The 21,862-nt window shown below is 40.3% G+C and overlaps 1 protein-coding gene across 2 annotated transcripts in view; it reads left to right on the top strand.

Annotated features, from left to right (window-relative positions):
• Atf6 (activating transcription factor 6) overlaps positions 1-21,862 on the top strand; it is a 177,476-nt gene that overhangs the window by 113,250 nt on the left and 42,364 nt on the right. For both annotated transcript variants that reach the window (XM_052201325.1, XM_052201324.1), the window contains exon 15: positions 18,144-18,228. In XM_052201325.1, coding sequence (XP_052057285.1) covers positions 18,144-18,228 — 85 coding nt within the window. The remainder of the gene's footprint in view (positions 1-18,143; positions 18,229-21,862) is intronic.

Raw genomic sequence — 21,862 nt, 5'->3', positions numbered from 1 at the left:
TAACTTTTTGTTATGTACTTTAGAGATTTTAAAGTGCCATTTGTCTTAAATGTCTGGTCAACAACATGTTTGTAATTATTAGTGTGTATTCATTGTCTATAATTACAGGTTTCACAGACATTTTCTCCTGTCATGTGTTTACACGTCTCCATATTTTTTCCCCATCACTTCCAGACAGTCTTGCTTCTGCTTTCATATATATGTATGTCTGTACATATATATTTCATATCTAGATACCATTTTATCCATCTATATAAACTCTAGAATCCTAAAATGAGATAATATATGTCTTTTTGGGCTTGTTATTTCTTATAATGCTGTCTAGAGGAGTCCATTTTCTCTTAATTACATAATTTATTTTGTCTATATAACTAAATCAGACACCATTGTGCATATATGCTGCATTTTCTTCCTTCCTTCCTTTCTTTTTGTTTGGGTTTTTTGTTGTTGTTTTGTTTTGAGACAGTTTTTTTGTGTGTCTATCTGGACTTGAACTCACAGAAATCAGCCTGTCTCTTAGGCCACATTATCTTACTAATCTGTTTATCTGTTGATGGGAACTCCGCTAATTCCATAGCTGCTACAGTAATCATGCATGTGTCAATGTCTCTGTGGGATTGATGACTTGGAGTCCTTTGTCACATCCTCAGGGGTGGAGTACATCAGTCATAGTCCAGTTCTACTTTTAGTTTGGGGGCACCTTCACCACTTTCCATGGTTACTGGACTAATCTGTCCCTTCCTGCAGTCTGTAACGCAGACACACACCCACCCCGTCAGAACTTGTTATCCGTTTTCTTGGTGACAACCACTCTGACTGGGATAGATAGAATCTCAGCGTAATTTTAATTTGCATTTCCCTGGTGGTTAACGATGTTGAATGTCTTTTTTCTATTTTATTAGTTCTTTGCATTTCATCTTTTGAGAACTGTTGGTTCATTTCATTAGTTCCATTATTAATTTAGGTTGGTATTTTTTTCTAGTTTAGTTTTTGTGTTCCTTCTGTATTTTAGATATTAATCCACTGACATTTGGATAACTAGCACAGAATTTTCCTGCTATCTGAATAGCGTTCTCTTTACCTGGTTATTTTCTTGCTGTACAGGAGACTTTTAATCTGTGTAATTCCACTGGTCAAGTCTTTGTATTCTTTCCTGAGCTGTTGCATACTTCTCCAGAAAGTCCTCACTTGTACCTGTGTCATGAAACATTCCTTGTTTTTCTCCAGTAATTCCAGAGTTTTGAGCTTTCCCATAGTTGTTGAGTTTAGTTTGAGTAGCGTCCTGAAGTTACCACTGAAGAAATGGACGTGCTGGTGAGGAAAGGACAGACAGCCAAAGATTGGGGCTGGAGAGACGGCTTAGAGGTTAAGGGCACTGACTGCTCTTCCAGAGGTCCTGAGTTCAACTCCCAGCAACCACACGGTGGCTCATGACCATCTATAAAGGGACGTGATGCTCTTTTCTGGTATGCCAGTGTACACGCCAGTGTACACGCAACAGAGCGCTCATACATTAAACAAACAAACAAAACAAAACACACAGACACCAAAGAAACAAAAAGCCCAGGCAAAGAACAAAAGCTTCCTTCTTCTATGATCTTATACAGGCTTCCAGCAAAAGGCATGGCCCAGACTAGAGGTGAGTCTTCCCACCTCAAAGAGCCAGAGCAGAAGTAAATTTTCTCACTTCAGTTCAGCAAAAATCCCTCACAGATATGCTCCTCTATTTTAGGGTGTTAGGTAGTTCCATATGTAGTCAAGTTGACAGCCAAGAATAGCCATTCCAAATCATATGTTACAAAAGGACTTGCCAAGTAGTCACAAGGATATTAGGTCACATACAGAGGTGGACAGGAAATAGCCTTGCAGAGACTCAGACAAACCCAGGATACTTGGATCTGTGACTGCGGCATTTCAGTTAAGAAAACTTTTTTATTTATTTTTTTTGTACGTGAGTTCACTGTAGCTGCCTTCAGACACACCAGAAGAGGGCATCAGGATTCCATTACAGGTGGTTTTGAGCCACCATGTGGTTACTGAGAATTGAGCTCAGGACCTCTGAAAGAGCAGTCAGTGCTCTTTATAACTGCTGGGCCATCTCTTCAGCCCCCAAAGGGAGGATTTTTAATTCGCCTTTTTATTCATTCTAGTGCTATGCACACATAATACTTGATCTTAGTCAAAAAGCCGAGAAGTACTGAAAGTGTTTTGAATTAAGTTGAACTAAGGAAAAGTGATTCAAAGCCCAGACAGTTGATTCTCTCATTGTCTGCCATACTATGACAGCTGTTAGGGCTGAGCACATCCATGTGTGGAGCGTGTACTGAAGGACTGTGTGGCAATGTTGAGAGACTGAAAATTAAAGGCCGTTCCTCATATCACTGTACTGTGAATGTTTTAAAGTGCCCAGCCAGCTCTCCTTTGTGCTTCCCATGATTTCAGTAAGTGGCTCACTCTGCAACAGCTGCAAGTTATTCGCAACATCTGCACCGTGAGTGCTAATGTCCTCCAAGTCTATTGAAAACAATGCTCTCACCCCATTAACAGCCTCCGTCATTCTCCACTGTTTTTCTAACCAAGAGTTAGGGAAGAGTGAGTGTACTATATCATAGTAAGGAGCTCTGGCTGCTTCTCTGCAGTCAGGTACACAATGCTTCATTTGTCCCTCCAGTTTTCTGGATGTAAAAAGCTAAATAGTTTCTTAAATATGAAAAGGTAGTTTGTTAAATATATAAAGAAATCTTTAAAATGGTCTTATTTGCTAATGAATGTAAAGATTAAGCATTATGGTTGAGAAGTATTTCATAAACTTTAAGCAGCTAAATAGAGTAATGTGAACGTAGCATCTGCTATCTCATTTCTCCACCTGCGTCGTAGGGAGCTTGCTCTTTGCTCCTGACCTAGAAGTTCCACTTTGGGGCAAGCACAGAGTTATTGGATGCGTGTATTCCACGGCTTCCCCCAGGACTTCTTTTAGGGGTGCCATCTGGATCTGAAGAAACTCAATGGATTGTACAAATGCTCTCCATGAGGTGTATCAACTTCTAACAAATAATGAATAGGTTGTATGGGGAGGGGCCCCATTCTTGCCAGCATGTTGAACTGGCAGTTAATATTTTCAATAAGCAAGTAAATGAAACATAATCTTTTACATTTAAATGATCATCTCATATAAGTTTACAGTAGTTTATGTATTAGGAGAATCAAGTGCTCATTTATGAATGTAATTTCTGCGTATAATTTTAGATCAAAGATTAAGAGTACTGGAGAAAAATGAAGCCAGCATAATAAATTACTATAGCTTATTAGAAACCATCTCTTTGGCTGAGCATGGCCTGTACTCCCAGTACTGGATAAGCCAAGGCAGGAAGACCGAGAGGCCGAAGTCTGCCTGACTGCAGCCAGCCAGTCCCGAGGGTCAGAGAGAGAGAGGTGCTGAAAAACAATCCCTAACGTTACTGTACCTTCTGCTGAACCCTGTGCTGTGTGTGTGCGCGCATGTGTGTGTGCGTGTGTGTGTGTGTGTGTGTGTGCGTGCGTGTGTGTGTGTGTGCATGTGTGTGTGTGTGTGTGTTGTTTTCCCATTCCATTTAGCATCTAAATAGTACATTGTGTAGAGTTCTGTAAAGAATGATGTATCTTGCTGACACAAAAAAGGAAGCAGAAATTTTGCGTTAAATACAAGTAAGATTTTATAGACAGTAATAATAAAATCTATGTTTCCTTATTATTACTGGATGTGATTTTCTTTTATCAAGAGAAATCCAAGAATCTACCCAAGTAGTGGCAGAGTTCAGTGCTAGTAGTTAGATAAAATGCCCACACAAGGGAAGAGTGCTTTCTACGTGTAGGGTCTTACTGTCATTTTCCATGGTTGTTTTTAAAGCATTGCTTTTGGTGTGGAGGTTGTTGGTATAATGGAGTAAAACTATGGTCAGCACAGCTGGATGTAAATCCCAGCTGGGTCGTTTTTCCTCCTGGATGTGGGGCCTGCTTATCTCTTAGCTCTCTTCATGCTGTGACACTGTGCATAGAATCATCATGTAATTTCTATCACAATTATTGATTTTTAAAATGTAGTAACAGACCTTTAAGAAAACTCAGTGTGACACCGAGCCCTGAGAATTTGGGTGTGGAGGAAGATTCTTAGTGAACTGTGGCTCACAGGGGAAACACTGTGTTTATCTGCTTACTTCCAGATGCTGCATCTCAGGGAATCACAGAGGCAGGTACTGGCATTTCTATGGCTTCTGGAGATCTGAACTCAGGTTCTCAGGGTCCTTTAGCCAAAGAGTCATCTTCCTAGCCTCAAGCAGGAAGATTTAAGGAATTAAGACCCAAGCATGATTATAAGTAAAGGTGAGGATATAACTTCATATAAATAAAAATAATAATTTCAGTATTATCAACAGAACCATAATAAGAATTTTCCTGAACAACCTAACATGTTACTCAAAATAGGGATAGTCAATAGATATATTTTCTTATATATTAATAATCTTTTAGGTTTTAAGTCAGAAATAGTGGAAAGTCTTGTGAATTAATCTTTAATCTATTATTCTACTGTGGTTAGCATATATGTTATATATAGTATATAATAAAATACACATATATAATATATAATATATAGTACATATATATTTATATATGATCTTTACAGTGTCTGATCTATATGAATGACAAATGGGTAGTGCCTCTTCTTCTCATTAAGGCAGGGTCTCTCAACTAAACCCAGGTCTCACAAGTACCCCCCTATCCAGCTTACTGTGCAGATCCTGTCTTTGCCTTCCAAGTCTAGAAGTTTGGAACTTTAGGAGCTTCATACCATGGAGTGTGTGTGTGTGTGTGTGTAATGGTTTGTAAATTCTGAGAAACTCAAATTATTTTCTTCCCCAGTATCACATTTTTATATTTATTTAGCTTTGCAGGACTTCCCATGCCTGGAATGTTGGTTTGTTTTCCCTGTGCTTGGAATTTCTTTTTACTTTCTTAGATACTCATTGCTTATTATTCCACATCATTTATATATTTTTTAGTTCTTGTTGGTGGGTGAAGTCTTTCAATGACTTCTATGAATGCCAGAGAACACAAGCAGTTGATCAGTCTAAAGAGTGAACTAATGATCGTATTCCCATAAAAGATTTAACTCGTTTTACAAGTAGTGATCCAAAATGTGGAACAGTTAGCTGCCAGCCAGAACCCCCTGGAGCAATACTATCTTTGTGTCACTCCTTTCCAAGAGGCTCCCGTCTCATCAGTCTTTGTCGATGAGGAACACTATGTGTGACTTGCACTCCAGTGCAGGACTCACAACACATTTCTCAATGCTTCTGCATTAATTGATGGCTCATAGCAGCCCTGTGGAGGGCTAGCAGAAGAGAGTCGACTCCTCTATACTCTCCACACGCTGTATCAAAAGTTTTCCTGCATGGCACACTATGTTAAAATATTTGTACCTGTTCTTCAGAGGCATCTGAGATGCATATGAGCTCTGATGAGGAAGGCAAATGATTTCAAATTAGTCTGATTGTCATTAGTTGTCCTTTGTGTGTTACTGTTTCTAATGAAGAACATATTTCCTACGTTCTTGGAACAATCTTTTTTAGCCTATCTGGTGTATGGTTTGGTTTTGCAATAATTTCAGTTAAAATTTGAAATAAATTTGCCATAATTTGAGAAATTTTTGAAAACTGAGTTTTCTCAGTTTTCAAATAATAAGCATCTTGAAATGTGTCTCCTTTCTGTTCTGTTGACTGCAGGCTTCCTTTAACAGGGGAAAATAAGGTCCATTTAGTCATTTTTAAAAGCTGTGGCTAGACATTGGTGGTACACACCTTTTCAACCCCAACACTGGAGAGGCAGAGGCAGTGGATCTCTGAGGTTATGGGCAGCCTGGTCTGCATAGCGAGATTCAGGCTATCCAAGGCTACATAGTAAGTCCTTATCTCAAATAAATAAATAAATAAATAAATAAATAAATAAATAAATAAATAAAAACAAGTTTTGATTATTATTTACCTATATGCCAGGGCTCTGGATTCAAAAGAATTCCAACATTTTTTTTTTTTTTTTACTTTGAATCCATCTTTGTACATCTACCCTAAATTCCTTTAATTCCTAGTGAATTGCATCATGCTATAAATATTGATCAGCAATACTTGTTTCTGTTGGGAATACAGTTAAATCCACATTTAATTGTAAACAAGATTGTGAAGGTTTCCAAAGCTTTCCCAAGGATGTGAGTTGTGACCATGGTGACTGGAGAACCACAAACTGACCAGTGCAGTTATTAGTCTTTTTTAAGTTATGTCTAGGATGTAAGAAAATCATATAAAAAACATTAGGGGTGAAGTCAGCTGTTCCATGTGTAGTGCTTGGCCAGAATATTCTCACTGTTTAATCACTGACCACTCATATTCTATCTGTAAATGAATCTTAAAATTAAATAAAGTAGAAATGGACATATAAACTCGAAGTATAATGTGTTAATTGACTTAACAGTGATACGTATAGGAGATTGTGGGGACATAAAACCAGACCAGTTCATTTTACCTAAGCCTAGGTGGTAGAGGGCAGAAACATCAAGAGAGATAAATAGGTTTGACTTGGTCCTAGAAGTTTGAGAATAGAGTTGACACTTCAACAACATCCTAATGAAAAAGCAAAACTAATGGCAAAACAATGTCAGATGCAGAGAAACTATCACTCCTGAGTTGCGAAAGGGAATGCATAATAATTCACTCTCAAAAAGCTAACTGAAGCAAACGTGCCTTAGGACAACAAAGCACAAGTCAGAGGGTGGAAAACATGAATTAGAACTTTGTCAAAAGTAAAATCTCTTGTGAGAAAAGGATGCCATCTCTAAAGCTACAAAACAGCTTACCCCGTGTAGAAACACTTGCAAACCAAATATGTCCTAAGAGACTTGCTCCCAGAGTGTGCAAAGAAATCTTATAACTCAGTAATAAAATGACAATCTAATTAAAAATGGACAGGAAAAATAAAAGGCCAGTGCGGGTGCCTGTCAGTAGCTGAAAGGATGCGGACTGGTACACATGCCCACAGTAGACCATGGTTCTGCCAGGGCAGGGCTGGAACCAGAGAGCATGCTAAGTGAAACGAGGCCGACTTACAGTATGAGATACAAAGGCCCTCACTTCAGAGTAAGAGCACTGTAGATTCAGTGGTGAAAAGGAGGCTTTTATTGTATGATTTTGCAGTCAGGCATCAGCCCCAAATGGCGGATGAGCTGACTGAGGCAAAGAACAAATCTTTATAACCCTGAGTTCATGATCCTTCCTGCCTTTCTCCTTACCTGAGTGATTGGGGAGGGGTATAAAGGCTTACATGTCATCTAGGTATCATCTTTCCTGCCCCCAGTGTTTGTCTTTTCCTCAACAAACCCATGTGTGGGTTCATCTCTGCACTTTACATCCTATTTATTATAAAGCCTGTCAGGCCCGTGCCTTGCAGGCCAGCTTGGCCGTTAGTAATTTTCCTCTCTTGGGGTAGCTTTAGCAGAGTTTGATTGGTGGGCTACAGTAGATCTCCAGAGGGGTCAAGCGTTCCGTGTTCTACTGTATTTTGAATGCTTTTGAAAATGAACCATCAGATTTGCTTACATAAAGAAATTTATGCTCGTGTGTGTGTATGTGTGTGTGTGTGTATGTGTGTACACCTTTGCCACTGCATGTGTAAAAGTCAGAAGTTAACTCTGGGGAGTCAGTTCTTGCCCTCCACCTTGTTGAGACAGGGTCTCATTATTTCTGCTGGCAAACTGACTGACCAGTGAGTTTCCAGGGCTTCCCATCTCACCACGATGAGATATTTTTGACAGTTTCTTAATTTTTCCTAGTATATATAAATTATACATAATAATGGGTTTATTATAACTCTTATACCTGTACATATTTCCATCGTATTCATCCCTCAGTACCTTTCTTGTCCCCATCCAACTCTGGCTAATCTTCTTTTTGTTCCCAGCTAACTTCCCTTCTACTTCTGAGAGGAGAGGTGTGGGAGGGACCCAGTGAGTTACAATCAAGTTTCAACAAGGATGTTCTTAACTGCTGTTGCCTTTGAATGCTTTAGTTGTTGATGCATGCACTGTGAGTATGTGGCAGTGGTGGCCACAGAAACTGCTAGTCTGTCAGTGCCACTTCCCAGGGTCAGGCAAGTCTCACCTTTATCATGGTAGTATCACTGACAATTTGTCAGTAGTGTGACATTCATTGAAAGGTCTCAGGGAAAGACTGCAGTAGATTCTATTACTGTGGAGAGTATCACAAAGGCTAGAAATTCATGATGTGTAGAAAATCGGGGCCTGAAAAGAAGCACACGCGCAGTAAAGAGCAGAAAAGGCTCTGCTGCTGCCAGAGCATGGAGAACCAGAGAGTAATATGCCAGAAAAGCAGGTGTAACCTCATGGCCACTGAGGGAACTTTTAACTTTATTCTGAGATTGGCAGTCACTTTGATTTATATTGTAACACAATTATTCTAGACATAGAAAGAATATCAAACCTGAGCACTTTGAGCCTTTTTTTTTTTTTTTGGCAGTTACTTTTTGTCAACTTGACACTGCCTAGAGTCACCTGAGAAATTGACAAGATGTTTTTCATACATGAGCACTTCATCAACATCAGTCTTGCCCTTCCCCCAACTCCTCTTGTGTCCCCACTACTTCCTTCCAAATCCATGATGTCTTTGTCCTATTATACACCCTCGCACACACACAGGCACACATACATGTGCATGCATATTCAGTCTCCTGAGTTCATTTATCACTACTAGTTTGTATGTGTGTTCAGGGCTTGGGATTCAATAACCTATGCAAAAGTTCATGGCAAGAAAAACCAATTCTTCCTCTCTCAGTGGCCATTAAGCGCCTGTAGCTCTTCATCAAAGGGTGGGAGTCCTTATCTGTGTAATTCAAGTAAAAGTGGAGCTTCTTCTTGGCAGTAGTGTTCAATTTCTAGGTTTCTAGGGTTTAGCTTGGCTATGTTGGTAACCAAAGATCCTAACAGAAAATCAACTCACTAAAACAGATAGACAGAATTACTAAGGTTTGTGGTTTACATTTTTAGGACATTAAGAAAATTTAAAAGACATATTTTTCTCTCTTATTTTGTAGTTTGATTTGTGAGGACAAATCTTTCATAAAGTGTACTCTGGGGGCATTGTATAATCCTCCCAATTTGTACAAAACCAAGATCGAAATAGCCTTGGAAATAATGTGACCATAGTGGTACTGGTGGTGCTAGTGGTGGTGGTGAGGGGTAGCAATGGTGGTGCTGGTGCTAGTGGTGGTGGTGGGGTAGCAATGGTGCTATTATCTTTTTTTTTTTTTCATGACCAAGGCAACTCTTATAAGGACAATTATTTGGAGCTGGCTTACAGGTTCAGAGGTTCAGTCCATTATCATCAAGGAGTGAACATGGCAGCATCCAAGCAAGCACGGTACAGGAGGAGCTGAGGATTCTACATCTTCATCTGAAGGCTGCTAGCAGAATACTCACTTCTAGGCAGTTAGGATGAGGGCCTTAAAGCCCACACTCACAGTGACACATCTACTCCATCAGGGCCAGAACTTCTAATAGTGCCACTCCCTGGGCCAAGCATATACAAACCATAACATTCCGCTCCCTGGCCCCCATAGGCTAGTTCAAACATACTACTCTGTGTGTGTGTGTGGGGGGGGGGGGTCATACCTAAATATAACATAGTGCAAAATACATTTAGTGCAATTTCCAAAGTCCCCAGAGTCTATAGCAGTCTCAACAATGTTAAAAGTCCAAAGTTCACAGCCTCTTCTGACATTCATCTAATCACTTAACTGTAATCCCTGAAGCAAGACAGGAAACCAGCTGGGCAAACTCCAAACTCTGTATCTCCATGGCTGATGTCAAAGCGGTTTTCAGATCTACAACTCCTTTTTCATCTTTGTTGACTGAAACAAACTTCTTTCTCCTGGGCTGGTTCCACACACTGGTAGCAGCCTTCCTCAGCAGATATCTTAAGGCTCTGGTATTTGTGATGTCTTGGGGTCTCCAAGGCAACGTCAGTGTTACAACTTCTTGTTCCAATGTCTGGGATCCACATAAAATCTTCTAGTCTCCTCCAAGGGCTGGTGTCACTTCTCCAGCTCTGCCCTTTGTAGTACTCTAAAGCTCAGATTGGTCTACTCCATTGCTGCTGCTCTTCTTGGTGATCATCCTATGGTACTGGCATCTCCAATATGCTGGCATCTTCCGCGGCAACTAGGCTTCACCAATAGTTTCTCATAGGCTCTCTTCATGGTACCAAACCTCAGTTCCTTTGCATGACTCCTTCAGTCCTGAGCTGTCAGCTCCAACTAGGGCTGTTCCTTCCATGGCCTCTCACAGTGCCAGTCCTCAGCTGTTCTTCATGACTCTTTCATGCCTTCAAAACCAGTACCACCTGGGTGACTCTAGCATATTACCAAGAACAGCTGCAGCCTATCTCTGGTACATAGCTTCTATGTGCTCTCAGAAAATACTTCCCAGAAGATTTCATCTCAGTGATGCTGGTCTCATTTTTAAAATAATGAATAGTTATGGTTTTATTAATTATGGGGAGTATTATACATGGTAATTGTAAGAAACAGAGTTACTTTTCTTTTAATGCACTGGTGGACCCCAGGGCCTTGCACAGGCTGAGGAATGCTGTACCACTGAGCTATACTTCCAGCCTCAATTTTCTTCTCCTTGATGGCTACCTATTTGTCTTTAGAACAGTGTTTTTATGTCATATCCTTCTAGGTTTTTTTTTTTTCAATTATTTTATTTTAATTTACTTACATTTCAAGTGTTAGCTCCTTACCTGGTTTCCCCCTCTGCTGGAACTCCCCTCTCCTATTCCCCCTTTCCCCTGCTTCTATGAGGGTGTTCCTCCACCAACCCACCTACTCCCACCTCCCTGCACTCGATTCCCCTATACTGGGGCATCTGTCAAACCTTCATATTTCCCAGGACCTCTCCTCCCTTCTTAGCTCCAGGTAACCAGCCTCAGTTGTCCCAGTAGTCCCATCTGTTTTTCACTCTAAAGCCAGAGCAGCATGGCAGAAGCAACCAAGTTCTGATGCTTGCAGGAGCTGGAACATGGCCCCCTTGTTCTATTATATTATCACTAGCTTCCTGTCTTCCAACTCCTTCCAGTGGTGATTATCTTAGAAAGAACATGCTTAACTTCCATACACAGGTAGAGGAATATCCAGACCTAAGGGTCATGCAAGGAGAAATGACTGTAGCCATATAAATTAAGTAGGACTGTCTTATTTCTTTTCTGTTACTGTGATAAACAACTTCAAGAAGAAAGGATTCATTTTAGCTCACTAATCCAGGAAATAGTTCAACATGGCACAAAAGTCCTAACAGTAGGAACTTGAAACATATGTTCACAATCAGAAGAGAGTGACAAGTGCATGCATGTACATTAGTGCTTGGCTTGCCTCCTCTACTCTTACATGTACGCCTCTAGATCCTCTGCCTAGGGAATCGTGCCACCCACAGTGGGCTGTGTTCCCATTCCAATTAATGTAGTCAGGTAATTCCCACAGATATGTTTAGAGCCCCATGTCCTAGGTGATTTTAGTTTTTGTCAAGCTAACAGTTACCACTAATCATCGCACTGTCTCTTTCCCCTTCTAGGAAGCTAGAATCAATGATACGAAAGAGTCAGGTAGTGGGGTGTCACTGATACGAAAGAGTCAGCAAGGGTGGGAAGGCCAGCTAGCTAGACTATATATTCCTTGTGCTCTGTACCCGTCCTGCCATGTTGTCTACACAGCTGCATGACATTTGGGGAGCTTTCCACAGAGTCTAATATAATAATCCTATCCCAAGGCAAACTTGTTTGACCTTATTAGAATTTCAAACTCATTTTTCATGGTGACCTTGCCAGAATTGTCAAGATTGCATTGCATGTCAAATTTTTCCTCTTGTCAGAATAGAAATGTTGGCGCTGTCTTGGGCCATCTGTTGTGCACTAATGGTTTTGATTTATTCTTTGTCTCCCTGATACATATTAGTGTACAGATTTATTCTTTATTTTTCCTGTTGTTTGGTCTGTAATTTTATTGCATATATTAGTGGCACAAATACCACATTCATTTTAGCTGTTTCTACTAACTGTTTCTTTTGGGGGTGAGTAATGTATTTGCTTACGTTTTTAATATGGTGAGAAGCTCTACATCATTTAATAGACTTTACAGGATGACATCCCACTTAATTTTATTCCCTTTGATTTTTTTCTTGCAATTTTTGTTTTCATGGTATTTTATTATGTGTGTCTATATATTTTGATGAATTCAAACTTCCTAATTATTTCTTTAGTGAGTAGACACTGTGTTTCTAATCAACAGTTTGTGCAACTATAGGAAAACAGTATCAGTTCCAAATGCTGTGGATTTAAGTAGTAAATTTGAAAGGCCCACTCCTGACTGCTGCTCTGGCTCTTTTATTTTTGAGGTTTGGCAGCTTGAAAGATAGTTGGGAAGAGGAAGAGATATATTGTGACAGTAGAAAACTAAAGCTTCGGGAGATGGAAGTTAGAGAAAACCCAAAGCTGCTTTTGGAATAAGGATGGATGTTTGTTGGTTGGTTGTTTCTTCTTCTTCTTCTTCTTCTTCTTCTTCTTCTTCTTCTTCTTCTTCTTCTTCTTCTTTCTTCTTCGTTCTTCTTTCTTCTTTCTTCTTTCTTCTATCTGGTTTCTATATTTGAAAAACAAGCTGTCTCAGGAATTCAGTGGATATAGGCCAAATACGAAACGTTAAGAGATCGTTGTAGTCAGTGTTGGCCTGATACACAAACCTCTGACTCACAGCAGGCCATCCCAGTGCAGGAGAGCTGCGTGGTGCTGTACTCGAAGCCTTTGCAGACTGAGGCCCCTCATTCTCTGGGAGTAGCTATTCCAGGTATTCCTTCCTACCAAAGACAGACACCCACACCGAGCCAGAGTGTCCTCATATAGGAGAAGCTGTTTCATCTAGTATGACATGAACTATTCAATTATTAATAAGTATTTCACTTGCAAGTTTTTGATGTAAACATCAGGGCTTTTTTTTTTAAGACTAAGTCTGCTGTTCAGAATCCCATAAATTTTTTTTTCCATAAATCATACTCACAATCCATATGCCATAATTTCCAGTTACCATTTATAATTACTTTCAATTATAGTAAGAACTTACAGATTGTTAAACAATGTGGTGCAAACTTACTGTTTTCTGTGCTGTTTATAGTTCTTCAATAAGAAAAATAAAGTTAATCTATTTACTTCTAACGAGCTCTCATTTTACTTAGTTTATCAGTTTTATATAATATTGAATACACAGTTACACTCACAAGTCAGCAATTAGAAAACCTAATTAGCAGTTGGTTTAGTAAATCAGTGTGTGCTCTGTGGTAATGTAGAACCAACATTTCTTAGCTGTATTTGGATTTTAATTTTATTGTGAGATATTGTCTGAACTCCAGCTAAGGAACATGCATTATGTTTTTGCTCAGTCTGTCTCTGATGGTTTTGTGCTTCTTTAAAAAGGTGAAATGCCGTTTTCAGAATGGCTAAGATTAAAAATTCAGGAGACAGCAGGTATTGGCAAGGATGTGGAGAAAGAGGAACACCCCTCCACTGCTGGTGGGGTTGCAAATTGGTACAACCACTCTGGAAATCAGTCTGGCAGTTCTTCCGAAAACTGGGCACCTCACTTCCAGAAGATCCTGCTATACCACTCCTGGGCATGTACCCAAAAGATTCCCCAGCATGTAATAAGGATACATGTTCCACTATGTTCATAGCAGCCCTATTTATAATTGCCAGAAGTTGGAAAGAACCCAGGTATCCCTCAACAGAAGAGTGGATGCAAAAAATGTGGTATATCTACACAATGGAGTACTATTCAGCCATTAGAAACAATGAATTCATGAAATTCTTAGGCAAATGGATGGAGCTGGAGAATATCATACTAAGTGAGGTAACCCAGACTCAAAAGATGAATCATGGTATGCACTCACTAATAAGTGGATATTAACCTGGAAAACTGGAATACCCAAAACATAATCCATACATCAAATGAGGTACAAGAAGAACGGAGGAGTGGCCCCTTGTTCTGAAAAGACTCAGTGAAGCAGTATAGAGCAAAATCAGAACAGGGAAGTGGGAAGGGTTGGGTGGGAAAACAGGGGGAGGGAAGGGGACTGAGGGGAGTGGGGGGTCCAGAAAAGGGGAAATCATTTGAAATGTAAATAAATATATCAATAAATTAAAAAAATAGAAAAAAATGCTTACTGTGTCTTCACACTTGGACTGTCTCTAACAAGGTGCATGGGAGAGGCAGTTGGAGGACTGTACACCAGACTGCTACCTTAGACCATGAATGGTAGCCAACAGTGGCAAAGGCTGATGGTTTGTTCTTGCTCTGCAGAGCTGTGCTGCTTTTCTAGATAGTCTATGGGAGTAGGAGGAACAAAGCACTGACTGTAATTTTTGTCCACATGGTTTTATTCCTGAAGATATCCTGTAGCTTATCAGCCAGATATAGGACTTTCAGCAGCCCATTTGAAAATGTCTTAAAATAAGTAACGAGATTTTGAATGGCAGTGTTGAGATGTATTTATTTTTAGAGCAATGTCCTTTTGCATTTCTCTTTTATTTCTAAATAGCGCAACTTTTGTTGTAGTTGATTTTTTTTTAAACTGATGTAATAGGAATAAAACAACTTTGTTAAAATCCATCAAATTATACCTTGACTTTTCCAAAGCTGAAATTCCTCCATTAGTTCATTAATACAGATTTAGATAAAGTGAGAGGGGGGTTCCCTATCAAGAAGTTTGAATAATAAATGTGGCTTTTCTGTGCAGTTAAACAGTAACAAAGACATAGTGGCGCATGCCTTTAATCTTAGCACTGGGAGGCACATGAGTCTCTGTGAGTTCAAGGCCATTCTGGTCTACATAGCAAGTTCTAGGCCAGCCAAGGCTACTTAGAGATAGAGACTCTGTCTCAAAACAAAGTTAATGAAGCTATCCCTGATGATGCTAACCTTTATTGAATTTCTGTTCACAAAAATCACTGGTTCATAAACAGATACTGTAACTAATTATTATACCTAGCTTTAGGTGTTGACAGAAAATGCAGTGCAGTGGTGTCTGAGGAACATCAAATGTAATCTGTCTCATAACTTTCAAAGCTCTTACTGTGGCTCCGCGGTCACCATGCTCCCTGTCTCCTGCTTTGTGCTCTGTAATCCTCCAGTGCAGCCTCCATCGCAGAGCCCACCGTGGCTACTCCGGCTGGACTGCCATGGCCACTTTCTAGCAGGGAGGAGGAGACCGTGAGCCGGCCATCACTGTCCTCCCAAAGAAGTGCTTCCACCAAGGCCACACTGCCTCACCTGGCTGCAGATGAGTCTGCTTTCTGCCCAATTAAGGATCACAGATTCTATTTCTAGTTCAAAATTATAGTAACAGAAGAGCCCATATTGGAAACAAATCACCATCTATCTCTCAGTGTCCATTGTTTCCCTCAAGAAAATAAAAACCCGAATTTCTAGTCTTTAAAACACCCCATAGCTGGTGCTGAATAGGGTAGCTGAGCATGCTCAGTACGTGTTCCCTGTAATGAATGGAGAAGTCTCTAAACACTTGTGGACTGATTGAGGTTCCTGGTTTCTACTTTTATAACTAATAGGATTAATGATCTAAATGAGAGTGATATGAACTCAGGAAAGTAATTCAAAGATCATTGTTGATTTAAGGACCATCCTTTTTTCCCAAAGGAAGTAAGGTACCTGTTTAACAAAGCAACTGTAGTGTCCTAACTATATGTGTATCAATTTTTATATAAAATACTGTTAGAATGGCTCCCTTCAGTTTTGACCAGTAAAATGAGCATTTTAAGTTATAGGCTCCATCTTGTGTGACTCCCTATATTCTATCCCTAGCAATGGGAAAAACAAAAAGCCCAGGCGCACGCCTATAAGCAAGCCTCTCAGGAGGAGGAGGCAGGAGAGTTCAGACCAGCTGAACTGCAGAGCAAGCGCTAGGCCAGCTTATTTACTAGTGCACCAAAGAATGGCCGTGCCACAGTCTGTGTGTCTGTAACAAGAGACAAAACAGATTAACTTTAATTATGTGTGTACATATGATTCCTTTTCATAAACAATAGCATAATTTTTTACTTCCTGCTACAAAATGTAGGAGACATTACATTTGAAAAAGTCCTGTTTAGAAACATCCAGATCTCCAAAGGAAACTCATAATTAAATCTGAGCCTGACTTTAACCCGTCACCAATATGGTCTAAGTGTGTTTGTTTTTACAGTAACCTTAATTTGGGCCTTGTAGTTTGAGGGTTGTGTTGTTATTTAGTTTAGAGCCCATGAAACAATATTTTAATTATAGGAACTAAGCTATTTATAAATTTCATAACAGGAAGATGAGCAAATTGTGTTTCTTCTAGGATATAATTTATTATCTTGCTTTCAGAAATGTGTGATCTTTGTGTCTAACAATGCAGTTAAACAAAACAGGAAAAGAAAACAACCTCTTTTTTCCAAGGCTGGGATTCTCTCAGACCCTCACTCTTCCCTCCACCCTTGAAAATTGTCTTCTTCTCATGGAACTGCGGCTCCTAATCGCCGCACAAAGCACAGCAGTTACCGGAAGAGTCTTCTCACAGGTCTGCGTGTGTCCACAGCTTAGCATTCACGGTCTAGGTTTTTCCTTTGCTTTGCTGATAACCCCATTTATCAACTACATCGGATCTGACTTTTGAGGAGTTTATCCATAGAGCGAGTTTGTTGAATGAATGACAGTGACTATAGGAACAACAACAAAAAGCAACACCAACTAGGTTAGACTCAGGTTCTGTCTACCTCAGCCTAACGCGCTTCTGTAAGGAGAGATGCTGTCAGAGCCCTGACCCCTGCGGTAATTGTATGTGGTTGTTAGGAAAAGTTGTTAGCAATTCTAGTTAATATGATATTAACTAATAAGGCCTTTATAACCAGCTTTAGACCATCTACAGATGAATCTGTATTTTCCAAACCTCTCGACCTCCCCACTTTTCTACAGCCAGCCTCCTCTTGATTTATTCTTACTTTGAAGAGCTGTGTGGCTGGAGACCTGGCAGCCCAGATACTTTGAATCATTTATAGGTATTCAAAAGTTGTCTGGCATTTTGTAGAAATATAGAAAACAGAGTTCTTTAAACTCTCTAACTGTGTGCCTTTTGTGGCTGTGTGTATGTGCAGATGTGTTTGTGGGTATATATGCATGTGTACAAAGGTCAGAGGCCAGTCTCAGGTATTGTTCCTGAGACAAGGTCTCTCACTGGCCTGGAACCCTCCAGTTAGGCGAGGCTGGTGAGCCGTTGAGTCCGGGCCATCTTCTATCTCACTTCCCTGTGTTGGGATTACAGCACACACACCTCAATACCTGGCTTTACGTATATGAGTGTTGGTATCGAACTTAGGTCTTCATATTTGCACAGCAATTTGAACTACCATTCCAGCCTACACACCTTTTAGTGTGCACTTGTCACAGACAATATCTAAAGTGCAGCATCTTACCTTAAAGGAAGGCACAAAGCAGCCAGGGCCCCAGAGCTCTGGGCCTGCTTTACCCTTTTACATTTTAGAGAACAAAAAGATTGTCTCTTTTACAGTTTGAAAATGACTTTTTAATTGGAAGCCATGTTGGTGTCTTATAACATAATCTACCCCAGCCCTCATAATTCTCTAAGACTGGAAACAGACCTGGACAGAGGATGCAGTCTTATCCAGATTACACACCTACTATATAGTTGTATGACTAGAATTAAGACCTGTTGTCTTGACAACTTGACCAATATTCTTTATGGTGCCCTAGTCATAGATTGTTATCAAAAGCCAGGAGTATTAAAAAAAAAAAACCCGTCACAGTGTGTCTGGCAGTAGCAATCCCCACATCTGGAAAATGTGATTTACATTAAGATCATTTATAGTTCATTTCTTCTAAGCCAAGTTTATATAAAAAATTAATTTTCATGACCTGAGTCATGTTGGCTCCCTAAAAAATGTAAATCTGGAGACTTCCTAGAGTAAACCAGTCACCATGGTGTATAAAATGCTGTTCTTTTTTAATTTTAGGATCACCTGCTATTACCAGCTACCACCCACAACAAGACCACAAGACCAAAAATGTCAATTGTATTACCAGCAATAAACATAAATGGTAAGTTGAAATTTTGATTTGTCAACACAAAAGTCCTTTGCTTAACCAGTGTTCTCTTAATTAATGAGAGGGCATTCCAAAAAGTCACTCAGACAAATTTATACATATATTATTTTGGAAATGTTTCTCTTTTACAATTTGAAAATGACTTTTTAATTGGAAGCCACATTAGTGTCTTGTAACATAATCTACCCCAGCCCCCATAATTCTCTAGGACTGGAAACAGACCTGAACAGAGGATGCAGTCTTATCCAGATCACACACCTACTATGTAGTGGTATGACTAGAATTAAGACCTGTTGTATTGACAACTTGACCAATATTCTTTATGGTGCCCTAGTCATAGATTGTTATCAAAATCCAGGAGTATTTAAAAAAAAAAAAAAAAAAACCTGTCACAGTGTGTCTGGCAGGAAATATTCATTTTAATTTCATGATTTTTATTTGTAAACTACTTACTCTGTTTCTTAAGGTTTATTTTTATTATTATTTTTAAAGTTTGTATGTATTAGGAGAGGTATATAGAGGCCAGAAGAGGCCTGGACCCTCTGGAACTGGAGTTCAATGAGGTAGTTGTAAGTGAGGCACAGTGACCCCACCGAGCCAGACCACTCTGTGGGTAGAAAGAAAGTCTGTATGGGAATCAAGCTGCTGGGCTGTCTGTCAGAGGGCAGAGGACAGCAGACGTGGGAAGGGAAAACTTATCCAAGTTGTCTTCTTGCTTCTACATGCATAGCTCTAAAGATATTCACAAGATAGCCATACTACTGTTCGATGAGGGAGAATTTATTACAACTGGATTATATTGTACTCTGAAGACTTATCTGTGAAATCTTTTGTTCTTATCCCATAGCTACTTGGGTTTCTTTGCTTAAACTCTGAACTGACTTTGGTCAGTTAATTTTCAGAGAAGTTGTTCTCTAAATATCACCCAGGCCGAACCAACTTGATTTTTGTTCTTGAGATTGGGCTCTTAAGCAGTACAGTGCCTGCTATTGTTTTATAGTGGTGAATTGTCCATTTAAATCAAGCCATAAACAGTAAGATGCTGTTTGACTCTGTTTATGTTGGCCAGGGAACTAATTTTTAAAGATAAATCTTTCCTGGATTTGGGAAATACAATTGTTAGCAGATCATTTCCTTTTTAATTTGTTCCAGATTTTTTTTTTTTTTTTGCAAATAAGTTCTGAGTAATTTTCCTTTTAAGATATCATAAATTTAGGAAACTTAAGATTAAAATTCAAGAAGTCCTGACAGAGAGCGTGCTGCATGTTAAGTCTGGTGCCACACCGTGCCTCTCCTCTGAACAGTGCCCTCAAGCCTTTGCTCTGAGGTTTTCCTCAGATTAGCGCTTGATTTTATTCATCAGCCTCCGAGCTTCCCGGGAGGTGGATGGCATCCTCCAGGGCCACAGCTAATAAATGATGGCTCCTTCTTCCTCCCACCCTCCCCCACGTCGTTCAGTCATGGCAGTAGACTGTGTTCCTCTAACCTAGCTGTGCTGCAGTCGTCAGCACCCTTGGCACCTCTCATCTTTCTGCAGTGTTGGGCTGCACAGCCAGTTCATCAAGGGTGGCAGTCTTTGTTGATGGCAGCTCTCTCTCGTGCCACCTCAGCGCCAGTGGCCACATGACTGTAGTCAGAGCTTGTCCTCACTGGCACTAATAGCACTGACTTTGAAACCTCCTCTCCAGACACCCGCTCTCTGACCACTGTTTAATCCCTTCCTTCAGTGTCCACACTCCAGCTCTCCTCCCTCACAGATCTGCAGGCCCTTGACCCTGTCATCTTTACTAAACTCATCTCATCCTTACTGGACATACTTCTTCCTGTCCTAACCTAGATCTCATGGCTCCTTTGTAGGCAGAAATTTTTTGCAGCCTACTTTTAATAAGGGTTCAACCTCCCTCTACCCCACCACCCCAAGTCAGTGGAAAAGAAAAGTTATTAGGATGTGGGGGAGTGGACCTGCTCAGCGATAGTTCTTTGGGACAAGCTCAATCTTCTTGGGCAGCTGTTTAGTCCTATAGCAAACACCAAATATGACTCAGCAGCTGCAGTCCAGTCCTCTCGGCAGGCAGACACCAGAAACAAACACCAACCAGCCTGAGGTAAGGCTCTAGAAGCAGCAAGCCTTACCTCAAGAGCCTTGCAAGCAGTTCTTGGGAGAGTTTCTCTCAATGGTTAACACTCTAAGGCGAACCAATGCATGCGTGTCCTAAGACAAGAACAGCAAGGTGGAGCGAACCAAAGCATTGCTCAGTGCTGCTCCTCGCCCACTGTCTGGGGTCAGATTTATTCTCCTCCTTCACAGGTCCGACCCTGTGTCTGCTATAGCCAAACATACTTTCACCTGTGACTGCTTCAGGAAAACATTCTTTCCCCTGTCAACTTTAGCAAGACATCCTCTCACCTGTGTGCCCCAGCCAAACCTTTGATAGAGCTGACTTTCCAAAGAACTAGACGGCTGTGCTTTGTTCCTGACTGTCACCACTCTTGCACATACCCCTGGATTTCCAGCTCCTCTCTCTGCATACGCCCTGCTTGTCCCAAAGCCCACCCTATGAAACCCAACTATCTTGTTAATGCCTGCTGCCAGGCATTTGAAACTAGCTAGAAAATATCAACCAATCAAATCAAATTGATTGATTTCAAGTTTGTGACCATTGGTTTTGGTGGGGTATCCATAAAACCAGTCCTGACTAAGGAATTCACTTTTCCCCTCTGAATCAAGAATTCTTCTGATCTTCATTTTTTAAATCCCCATTATATCCTTTCCCCAACCGCCCTCAGCTAATAAACTTGCTAAGGGATACACTGAAAAAAAAAAAATCATGCACATGCCCACTACCACTGGCCCAGCTGCAGCTCCACAACCCTCTACCTTTCTTTTTGAAGTACTAGAAGAAAAATGTCCTCCCTGGGCTTCCAAATCTGCTTTACCATTTACCAGCTATGCATTGTTGGGAAGTCAATGAACTTTGCCATTCAGCTTTCTCCGAATGCTTAATGTGTGCCCTGTCATTTCTGAATTCGGAAGGTTCATGTGCCCTAGAAATAGATGGGCTGTGGCTGGCCCCTCCCTGACCTAATGGTGCCTGTAGAATTTTGGAGATGGTGGTAAAGGACTGAAAGTTCATTGAGTGCTGATTTCTATGGTATACTAGCTGGTGATATTTGGGAAGAGGAATTTGATTTTCCAACTTGAGCAAAATAAATACATTTCCAGGTCAGCATTTAATCTTACATTATTATGAATGATGATTATACTTTGTCAGCTTGAGCTGTGGAGAAATGTCTAAGAAACAGAAAGAAAATAGAATATGACCATGACATTTGTCATTTAGAAATTGCTGGTCACGGGCCAGTGAAATGAGTCAGTGGTTGAAGGCACTTTCTACCATGTCTGACAAACTAAGTTCCATTCTTAGACTCCTCATGAGGAAGGCAGTCCTGCTGGAAGCCCTCTAGCCTCCATGTGTGCCATGCTGTGAACTCTTTTATACGTACACACATGCACGCGCAAACACAAATGTGATTTAAAAATTTTAAAGTAATTACTGTCAATATCATTCTTTGTTATTTTGTATTCTCTTTTATTTAAATTTCTTGGTCTCTTAAGAGAGTTGAAAAC

The sequence above is a fragment of the Apodemus sylvaticus genome, chromosome 12 (assembly GCF_947179515.1).
Source record: "Apodemus sylvaticus chromosome 12, mApoSyl1.1, whole genome shotgun sequence".
NCBI classification, from domain to species: Eukaryota; Metazoa; Chordata; class Mammalia; order Rodentia; family Muridae; genus Apodemus; species Apodemus sylvaticus.
This window is presented reverse-complemented; position numbering and strand designations above follow the sequence as displayed.